The sequence below is a fragment of the Prunus persica genome, chromosome G6 (genome assembly GCF_000346465.2).
Source record: "Prunus persica cultivar Lovell chromosome G6, Prunus_persica_NCBIv2, whole genome shotgun sequence".
Lineage (NCBI taxonomy): Eukaryota > Viridiplantae > Streptophyta > Magnoliopsida > Rosales > Rosaceae > Prunus > Prunus persica.
In genome coordinates this window covers 13,414,213-13,425,684 of record NC_034014.1, presented here as the reverse complement: position 1 = coordinate 13,425,684, position 11,472 = coordinate 13,414,213, and the positions used below count along the sequence as shown (strand labels likewise).

Genomic DNA, 11,472 nt, shown 5'->3' with positions numbered 1-11,472 from the left:
AGCTCGAGGAAATAACGTTTTCTCCCGGAAATATTCTACCGCCAGTTGACGCTGCCATGCCAGAATTTTGCTTGATAAACTCATGTAATGGTCTGCTTTGTTTTGGAGCTAATGAAGGCTTTCCCCTGTTTGTGTGCAACCCTGTTTTGGGGGAGTACATCACCATTCCACCTGCTAATAGAAACGACAAGTGGCTTATTGTTGGACTTGGTTTTTGCATTGGGACCAATGTGTACAAGGTGTTTCAGTTGAACAACCCGGACACTGAGGCTGAGATTTACACCATTGGCGCAGGAGGAGCATGGAGAAGCATTGGACCCCCTCCTCCTGGGGATTTTAATAACTTATTGTTCAATAATTTTCTTCATGGAGCTGTTCATTGGATTCCCTATGGTGGTAGAAGTACAAGTTCCCAGGTTATACAATCTTTCGACTTTGAAAGAGAACAATTTCGGCCATTATCACTACCTAGTTTGCTAGCAAAGAATGAATTTCTGTATAGTTTGACATTGGAAGTGCTAGGCGGAAACAAAATAGAATTTTTATTTTAAAAAAATCATTTATTTATTTATTTTTCATTCACATGTCACAATGTGATTGGATATGTGGACTCCACTTATCTTCCACATCATACATTTAACAGAATTTCTAACGGCAGGGACCATTTGTGAAAAAAAGTTATAACGTTAAGGACTATTAATGTCACAAAAAAACCTCAAGGACTATGCGTGATAATTTTGTAAACGTTAAGGACCATTTGTGATAAAAAGCCTTTAATTTTTATAGATGAGATATATTATAAGCTTTTTTTTCTCTTGAAACAAAAATGTAAAGAAAATTTTATAAATCAAATAAGGCCACATTATGAGCAAATATAATATAAAGAAGTATAAAATATAAATAAACATCAAATCAAACACATTGTCAAACTTCAAAAAAAATATGTTCGATTGCAAAAAGATTTAAAGAGCTTACCTAGTGAAGTGGAACCCTTCTCTCTTTGAGTGTATCAAAATCTTTGATTATTGAATCTGAATCAATATCCACAGAAATCTCTTTCTCAATGTACATAATGAGGGAATCTGCAAGATACTCATCCTCCATTTTGTTGCGAAGTACAGTCTTAACATGTTTCATAGCTGAAAAAGCTTTTTTTATAGTCGCCGTAGAGACCGGAAGAGTTAACACTAAACAAATCAACCTATCAATCAAATAATATGCCTTTGCTCTGTTTATTTTAATTAATACTTGACATAGTTATGAAAGAGTAGACATAGTTTGAAAGATATCAAGATCATGTTGGTGAACTTCAAACTCAAAAAGTTTCTTTAACAGTGAAATCTTGAGGATAAAATTTCTCTACAAGCTTGCAAATGTCATCAATCTTAACTAATTTAAAACCATTGCTAGGGTCCAAAGCAGAGCTGAGAATAAGAAGTTCCATTGTTATTTCGCTAAATCTACTGTTTAACTCTTCCCATTGATAATCTATTGTATCATTGAATAAATCAACCCGATAATGATGTTCAATTGTAATATCATCATGTTGCTGACAAGAACAACGTGTACCAACTTTATAAGGAGCATTCATATCTGGCAAAGCATGGTAAACAATATGACTTATCTCTTTGCCGGTCTATTATCATCATGTGACATGATATCCTAACAAGAAATACTAGACACCAAAAATCATATATGCTAATTAATAATTCAAGTTGCAAAAATAAAACATATATCAACAATCTCTAAAAGTTTTCACCCAAACCCTAAATCATAAAAATTTAACAACAATTAAAATTGGAAATTGAATATATAAAAAAGAGAGAAAAACTTACCAAGATTGAAGAACCCGAAGATAGGTTGGTACAATTTTTTAGAGGAGGAGAGCTACTTCCTCTAGGCTCTCAAGGTTCAAATATGGCGTTTTGGGTGGCTAGAAGAAATTTTTTGATGTTTGCTCTTTGTGGGTGTAGCCCAATATCAGTACGATTAGAATAGCTCAAGTTGGTAGAGCCTTAGCGTGGGTTCTACTTCTAATCAAAATTATATAGGTTTGGATTGATATTTATTATTTCCTATATGCTTTAGGAGTGGACTAATATTTATTGGAGTAGGAATAAAGCTTATAAAATCTAAACCATGTTCAATACTTTAGAAATCTTCCCCTAGGCTGGAGCCCACTCCAACCTAGGCTTAGGTCTGCCCTTGATGTCAGGTACATTTTCAAATTTTTGCAAGAATTCGTGATAGAATAAGCACGTGTTACTCACATGGAGAGGTATTTTGTATGAAAAGTTAGACCTATTGTTGACTTTCGATAGTGTTTGAGAATGGTTGAAATCTGGTTGGGTCAACCCAAAATCCGACAAAGTAGATCCCAATTTGGGCTCAAACTACGTTCGAGTGGCCCTAATCAATAAAGATGGCTAGATGCCCAAAAATCATTAATATAGCTGAGCATGTAAAAGTGGATAAGAGCCTCGAGAACACATAAATGTGATCGAGATGGAATGAAAATCAATCAAACATTATTAGTCACATCAAATCACAAGCATGAATAAGGGATTGAATGCATTTTGAGTCAATCAAGGCAATTGATGCAATCATCATAGTTAATGTTATTTATCAAGGATGAAATTATGATTGATTTGAAGACCAATTGATGACCAGTCAAATTAGGACGCATCAAAGCCTTTATAATTACCAACATGTAGAATAGTGAAATGGACAACTTATCATTTTATAGTATGTTCAATTCCTATCCTAGGAGTAGCGTAATGTAGTCCATAGTCTAGTTTTCATAGATTTCAATTATGTCTTTACATTTCAACACACTAGTCTAGTTTACTTTCTCGTTCAATTCAAGTCTTAGCTTAATCTTTATAGTTTTTGTTAATCTAGTTTACTTTGCGCACTTTACTTTACATACTCGTCTTTCAATTATTTATTTTATGCACTTTAAATTACACACTCATATTTAAATTATTTACTTTATGCACTTAGTCTTTTCGGTAAATACCACGAGGTGCCCGAAGGGTGGGATTAATCCCCGCTCAGGGTTCGACTTGCCCCTGACCACAAAGTGCTTCCAACAGGTTTCGAACCCCACTTAGTCTTTTCAATTTCATTTAAATCAGTGGCGAAGCCAGGATTTCATTTGTGTGGGGGCCTCTTACAAATTATAAAGAATAAAAAATTTGAACTCACAATACATACGAAAAATAGTATATATATATCACATATGTCAAGAATTATATTGCTTATTGGTTGCAATCATAATTGTCCTCGACAAAGGGATAGTTAAATACATTCTAAGCAAGAAAAATTACAAGAGATAGACAAAGAGTAGCAATTTAGCAAATATCTTTAAAGCTTTTTCCCCCATTAAACCCAATAGAAAGAAAATTGAAATTTTACAAACTAAAAAAAAACCTTAGGCCTCTTCATGCATTCATATCATACATGAAGAAATGTTTTATGTAAAAATATTGGCTAAGTATGAAAAATAGTTTTTCAAAATAATCATTTTCTCAAGATAATTTTTGGCAGCTTTTATTCGTTACACATCAAATAAGAAAACTTGATTTTAGGGGATTTTAGTATGAATTATATATTGACTAAATGAGCCATCATTTTTAGCCTAAATCGTATTTTGCACTAAAACCAATTTTTCATATTTTGATTTGGTGGGAATTTGATTTTCTAGTATTTTTATTTGAATCCAAATAGGGGGTACTTCCTTATTTACATTGTAAACTTAAGTAAATGGAGTAATATAAAAATAAATGAAAGTAAAAGGACAAAGACAGTGCACCACCACTAGCTAAGCAAATGGGCAATTTGAAGCACCTCTTTATGCCTTAATAGGTCTGCCACAAGGGTACATATCAAAATGTAAAGTATTTGAAATAATATACATATAGAAATACATAACAATATATTACTTTTAAAATAAATAAAAATCTGAGTGGGGACCTGAGACCACACTAGTCCCAGTGTGGCTCCGCCCTAATTTAAATCACAGCACCTTTTCAAAGAAAAGATAGAGTTTCTCATAAAATAAAATAAAAATTGGTCCATTTAAGCATCTATGCAACAAAAAAAGCCTTTTAAAGTGAATTTAAGGCTTAAATCAAAACCTTTAAGAGGATCTTTGAAGGCCAAGTGATTGATGTTTTAAAACATCCCAAAAAATTTAGGATTTATTCTTATTTTGTTTAAAAAATATTAGTAAGATATAACTTGTTGTTTTATTTTTTTATTTTGTTGAATTTGGAAAGTTATATATATAATTTTAAAAGTACCCAAATACCCTTGTAGATATTTTTATTAAAAAAAAAAAAAAAAAAAAAACTTTTGTTCCAATGTGGAGGAAGGCAACTTCACCTCCCTATCCCATTTCCCCCATTCTCCTCAATTCTTCAATTCACAAAGGATGAGTGACCTATTCTAAATTGATGACTCACCTAGCCTAAGATACTTCAATCATGAATTTATTCTCTTCCTTCTCATTCATTGTATCATCATTCTCTTCCTCATTCACCTTATGATCATCCTCATTCTTCTTTTGTTCCTCTTCAAAATCCAAAATTCATCACTTCCTTGGAGCAGCTGAGAACTCAAATGTCGAAAGCTCAAATGAGAAAACTTCGCGCATCAAAGTTGTTCATTTGCTGGAGTACTATAACATATAAAATAATTAGCATCATCTGATCACTTTAGCTACCTCAAACCAGCTACGATATTTCCATGTTCATCCATGGCTGGTGAGTTTATGTAGGCTCGGTTTTTTACACTTTTCTTTAATTTCGAGTGTCATTTGATTATGATTTATTCATGAAAGTTGTTCCAAATTGTGTTGTCAATAACATATTCAAAATCCATAATCATCCAATCACTGTAGCCTTCTCGGCCTTGATTTTACTGAAACATGTTCATTAATTATATTGAATTTCTGGTTATAGATGTGTACTTTGGCTCCAATTGCTTGTTCAAACTAGCCAATATCATCTCAATGTAATGTTGAAGGTATGGAGCTCATTTCCTACAATCTTCATATTGTCTCATTGCGCTCTATTAGTTGTAGACCAAGTGTATGGTAATGTCTCAAAGACACATATCTCTTTTGTAAAGTATGTTATTGTGATATTCTATGTTATTTCAATGTAATTTAGTTTCAATCTCAGTTTGGGATTATGATTGATCAAAATGGACATCTCAAGGGTTATTTCAAAGTTTGTTTTGTGCCATTTAGATTTAAATTGAATTTTTGGTGGAATTTCAAAGTATGCTAGAATTGTTATGATTCTTCTGCATGCCCCGGTTTGAATACGTGTTTGAAAAACTTTATGGGCTTGGAGTTTTATGAAATTTTACTATGGTTTATTTCGCGCATCTTCTTCAAATATAGAAAGTTTTATCCAGTTTGGTTGTAAATTGAAATTTTGGTGATTTTTCAAAGTAAAGTGTACAAACCTGAAAAACAGAACATTCTGCAGCCTAGTCTGTTTTGGTTTCTATTTTGACATGCTTCCTTGATAGCAAGATCGATTTCATCATCCATAATTTGATCAGGATAACAGAAGATAATTCATAGTAGAACTGAGGGAGAGCAACAATGACTGTTTTGCAAGGTTTTAAAACCTTTCAACCCCAACAAGATACACATAATTAAATCTCGTTTGATATGCATACTCGTCGCGATGCATCATCTGTAACGTAGGCTACTCTCGAAGCTTAAACTGCTTACAAAAGAGAATCAAATTCAAAAGAAAGGAAAGAAAATATATAACTCTACATTGTGGATCAAAATGTAGCAAGCCTTTCTTAAGATTATTTGGAGATCTATTTTCAAACCAAGGTGTGGAGCTATCTTAATTTCCCATTCAGAAATTTGCATTAATTTGTTCACTTACAAGTTACAAAGATATCCTGTATTTCAACTTGTCTTCACATTTTCATTTGGGATATCAGCCTCTACTTTATCTTCAGAAGGATCTGGGTTGCTTGCAGCTTCCACATTCTCCAATTTTGAGACACGAAACACAGCTAAGTGTTCATCACCTGCAACAAATTATGTGATTTCAATTAGGCAGTTCAAGATGGACTTCCCAACTCCCAAATCCTGAAGAGCGTAGTTTGCCAAAACACTCCATTCAAGACATTCATTATAAAATCCATAGAGAATTAGGTGGCTACCATTTAAATAACACCATTTTTTTTAGTTTGTTATGGTATCGTCTTGATTTTGGTTAAAGAACACTAATACAATTCTTTTAGTGTTCCATTGTTCAGTACTTAATCTAAATGGAAAAGAAAAGAAAACGAGAGAAAATTACTCTAGATTTCTTCTGAAATTTCTCTACAACATAATGAGGTTTCGAAAGAAAGTTGGATCACAGAAACTATAACTTCTCTTGATTTCATGTCACTTTATCTATGTTTATAGCTAGATACAAGAACAGAATTAATAAAAAACTCCCTTTTGGTTTTCAATTTGCTTCAAGAAAAGTTTGAAGGAGCGGGATAGGGTGGAGATCTACAAAAGAACATCCCACAGTCCCAAAACGAAAGGAAAAACTGAAGGAAGTTGAGGCTCCACCGCAAAACCAATTGGCAATGGGGGGAGTAGCCCAACTTCTTATAAATCCAGGCTAGGTCCCTTAACTTTTGAATGTGAGACAGACACTCCCAACAAAAACATCAAACATTACGTCTCTTCATTGATCCCAACCGCTCTTTATACTTCACCCAATTACTACGTTCCTTATTTTCTCAAATTTATATCAAACCATGAACATCAGAAAAAAGGGAAAATAAGTACTTCCAAGTATAATCTGTTACTCTGTGATCATATGAGAGTTTTAAGGTTTGTTGATAACTTCTGTCATTGACAGAAAAAGCCAAACCCATTGTTCCATGACTTGTGCGGAAATCTCGTCAGGCTCAAGCTAAAGAATTTATTGAACTTCAAAAGAACACTATAGTCCCTTGACCCTACTGATTTCTACGTACACTTAGAAGAGATGTACCCAGAAATCTTCTCTGAGCCTCAATTGAGAATATTTAGTCATAGAAAGCAAACTTGGAGCTTATGAAAGTAGAAAAGATAGTGTGTATATGTGAAAGGTTACCAAAAATAAAAGGAGAAAACATAAATAAAAAATAACAAAACAAAAAGGCTAAAACGTACCGAATGTAAGACAAGATCCGGGTGGCACGGTGGCAACAACTCCTGCACTCAACCGTTTGTCATCAATGAAGGTCCCATTTGTGCTGTCCAAATCTGTTACCAAGAGCTTCCCTTCTTTCTTTTGAATGCGAGCATGAACACCAGATACTATAAATTCAGAGACAAACGCAAACATGAACTAAGAAATTACTTTATCTTAAACTCCAAAAGAATTGATTCTTTACTCCATGATATTGAAGATCTGTATGATTTCCTGATGATAACTTATTATCTGCATGAATAAAATTACATGTATAATATGCAGTAATATGAGTTAGCACAAAAGCTGCAATTTGGCTTGAGGATGACCAGGATTCCTGTTAAGATGGCCTAAACTTGCTGCCTCTAATATCAAATTAAAGTATCTCTCCCAAAAGTGTAAGTTGTTGGCAGAAGAGACCCGACAGGCCTACCGCCATGCTTTTGTTAACAATTTTTTTGCTAAGAGTATGTAAGTTAATTTATTTGTAACCAAAGTATTGTATCCGCAATTTAAATTCATATATTTTCCTAATCCTTGTTACCGCAATGTTTTCGGTAAATAAGTGACAATTTAATTACTCATGTATTGTACGTTAGTTGTTAAAAGTACAATTGATGTTTCCAGAATAGAGAAATAGCGTATGGTTCATGTAAGCTACACATTCCCTATGTTGAACACATGACAACAAAATGACAGAGCCAGAATTAGACTGATTGACAATGAGAAATGGAAAGAACATAATGTACACGCTTGATCTACTATTTTGCAGTGCATGGCAGGGACGTTTCCACATTGATACAAAGTGCCAATACGTCTTGGATCTAACAGAGATGAGAAATCAAAACTAATTTTATACCCTCTGACAAGGTAATCATCTTTTTGCATGTGATATTCAACCTTTCAGAGTATGTTTCTGGATAGGAAAATAGGAATATGATTCTCTAATACCTGTTGCAACTGGAATGACCATATCAGCTTCCTCTGGAAGACGGCCAACAGTCACCTCATCCTAGATTAAAAAAAAGTCAGTCAACTTTTTGAGTACTTTTTTGCAATCATTATAAACAGACCTCTGATGCTAAACCAAAAAATAAAAAAAGGAAAGGAAAAAAAAAAACTTACAGCAGAAATTTCAAACGCACTTGGCATTGGAACCTTGAAACCTATATGCCTTGTATCTCCATCACCTGTTAGGTAGAAATTATATATGTAAAATGAGTCACTCCTTAACCAAAAACGAAAAACTAAGAAGAAAGAATGCACATGCCAGATGAAGTGGGATAAAGATAAAATGAATTATAACCAAATTGAGACCTGTACCCTTGAAACTAAGAAGACTGAAAAATTCTAATGTTGGCTAAAAGGAGCCTCCTTTTGTGTGCTATTGCTACATGCAACCTGTAAGGTGAAAAAAGCTCTTACCACTCTTACCTAAGAAATAAACCGTGTAGGACATACCTGACATGCAGTTAATGAATGATATAGAGAATTAGGGGTTTATTATGCAGTGGTGTCTTTTCTGCTCTAAGCACAGAGCATGCCACTGGACAATATTTCAGTCACACTCTCACTCTATAATAGGCTAATACACGGATAGGAACCTAGGGCACTCAGTAAAGCTGAGTTAAGGCCAACAGTATTCAGGTTACCACGGCATGCTATCATGGCTTAGGAAGGCGAGCTTTGCAGAACAGAATGTGTTGCAGCGCATATAAGTCACTCAAAGCGGACTAATACTAATAAGGCCCAGAGCGTAAAACATCTAGCATGCATGATGAGTGTCGAAATTCTCTCCAAGTCTAGCAAATCTATGTCACTCAGAGCAGTCTAGCCCTTCTATAGTATTGAACATTGAGAGCACACGATCAGTGCCAAACCTCCCTCGAAGAAGGTTTGAATTCAAATCACCTTCCAAACCTCCCTTCATATCAAGGATTATAAAACTTTATCAGGCTAAGAATCATCTTCCAGATCAGTGAAACTTACACCTGAACTCTTCCCTAACTAGGGCTCTTGGCACGTACTAGTCACGTGCTCTTATTTTATGACGGTAGGCTTCCATTACTGACTAGTGACCAGAAAGACCCCAAATTCTCCTCTAGGTGCTTCCACTGCGTATATAGAAAAACTTGGTGTCACCTTTCTACAAGGGTTAGAAAACCATTCTTAACTCAAACTTAGTTCCCTTAGTTCTCTCAAGTCTTACACTCTTTCAGCTACTGACTTCATCATCAAAAGCTCCTTCATACATGCCACACTGATGTCCCCATATCTCCCAATGGGTTTTATTTTTTGGTCTTACAAATTAATGCAGTAAAGCCATTACCAATGATGCATATGAAACCCAACAGTAAGCTAATTCCTTCCTTCAGAAAAAGAAGTATTAGGTTCAACTTCAAACATTGAAGCAATTTCAATTAACAATGGAAAAAAGAAAGGCAAAATAGTTCGTTATATCATACGTTAGAAATAATTGCTCCCCAGATTTTCAAGTACACACTCCAAAAGTCAACCATATATAAAAATGCTCTTGGACTAATCCTTGTGTGAGGGGTTGGGGTGGGAGTAGGTCTTAGATTCAAATTTATGGAGTAAAAAGGAAAAAAAAAATTTCCATTTTCAATGACAAAGGAAAGAACAGATATTAAGTACTAAGTGACATGATCTTGTCATTAAAGATACTGTATTCTATCCAGGAAATTGTGCTGCTAAAACCATGAAATTTTGAGTAAGCCAACTACTTTTTCTCTCTCGAGAGAAGAAAACGAACAGTAAACCAAGTAGTTTCTGACTGGGAAAATTTAAATCTTCAAGCATGTCATCAGAAGTAATTCACTACTTCTATAATTCATTTCGGTGGTTTACTTAAATTGCTGAAGCAACCTCTAGTTTATTATGAATTGCAAGCAAAGGTCCGCGAAGTTAAAGATGAGAAGAAAGATTTCTTCATTCCTGAACCAGAGATTTCTGGAAAACTCACAACTCACTAGCTACAGTTAGATTATTATGAAAAAAGAATACCCTGATGATCGTATAGCCTAAATTCCAAAAAAATATTCACATAGCATGTAACATGATGGGAAATAAAGAATGAATGAGATAGAATTGGGCATACCAACAGGTTCCAGAAGCCATTTTTGAGGTGGAGGAGGACTTTGAGCCTTAGAGGAGGAGGCATAGATGGGGCCGAATGTACTTCTTAGCTGCTTCCCTTTGATCCTAAGTACACCTTGGCCTTGGAGAATGTTGTTGGAGCACTGAAAAGGTAGTGAAGTAGTAGAAGCAAGAAGAGAAGCAGCAGAAGCTCTGAAACTTGAAGAAGAAAAAGGCCTTGGAAGCTTTGTATGGGAAATAGACAAGTGATGCTGAGCAGTTATTTCCATTCTGTGCAACAACAAAAAACCCACTTCGCTTTGTGTGGCAGATCTGCTGCAATGAACAAGTTTTGTTTTATTTTACACACATGGTTTGGATTCGCACGATATTGGATATCTGTCTGTTGTGTTCAGTTCGGAGTTCACATGCATTAGAATATGTGGCGACCATTTAATGCTTTGACAGGGATTTGGATAACAATATCTTGAACCGGCAATGTCTACAGTCCACCCGGTGAATCAGTTTCAGTGCACACTTTGGCTATTTGTTTTTTTTATGAAGCATGTGCACGTGCTATTTGAGTTGTAAAAAAAATATTAAAAAAACACCAGCTAAAAGACCATCTCCAACTATAAATTTGTACCCTATTTATCTCCAGAATCTATCTGTATTAGGGTTGGGCACGGTATGAGATGACATGGAATAAGGGTCATCTCGGTGTCAATTCCGAATAGGGGAATTATAATGGGATGACACGGGATGTGAGTTTTTAAAAACACGTTCAAACAATACTGGACTCAAACGAGATCGGTATGATTCGATATCAATGTTGATACCATAAAAAATCTGCAACAGATGATGTATCAAGTGAAGACCGACAGTGAATGTACATAGGTGAAAGAGATTCATCATATTCAAGAGTTAAAAAATAAGTCATAATTCAAGGCTTTGCTTATCACATATGATTTCCAATATCTTTGAAAATAAAAAGAAAACTCTAATGCAAATATTAAAACTAAAGCTGGACAGATTGTGAATTGTATTTTGGATCCATTTAAGGTTCATCTTTTCGTGATGATTAATAAAATAAAATAAAATTAGGGGTGGAACTAAAATTAAATCAGGATTAATAAAACTAATTTACTGTTCGGTACGGTATGAC

The 11,472-nt window shown here is 34.5% G+C and overlaps 1 protein-coding gene and 1 long non-coding RNA gene across 2 annotated transcripts; one reads left to right on the top strand and one right to left on the bottom strand.

Moving 5' to 3' along the window:
• On the top strand, positions 4,299-5,288 carry LOC109949957. Its single transcript, XR_002272285.1, has 2 exons — positions 4,299-4,766; positions 4,965-5,288. It is a non-coding gene; the product is annotated as an uncharacterized LOC109949957 (long non-coding RNA).
• Positions 5,608-10,765, bottom strand: LOC18771974. The gene is made up of 5 exons (XM_007205917.2): positions 10,330-10,765; positions 8,337-8,401; positions 8,163-8,223; positions 7,193-7,339; positions 5,608-6,063 (listed from the first exon to the last, which is right to left on the bottom strand). Exons 1-5 carry the CDS (start codon positions 10,595-10,597, stop codon positions 5,939-5,941), a joined length of 666 nt encoding a protein of 221 aa, XP_007205979.2. The 5' UTR covers positions 10,598-10,765; the 3' UTR covers positions 5,608-5,938.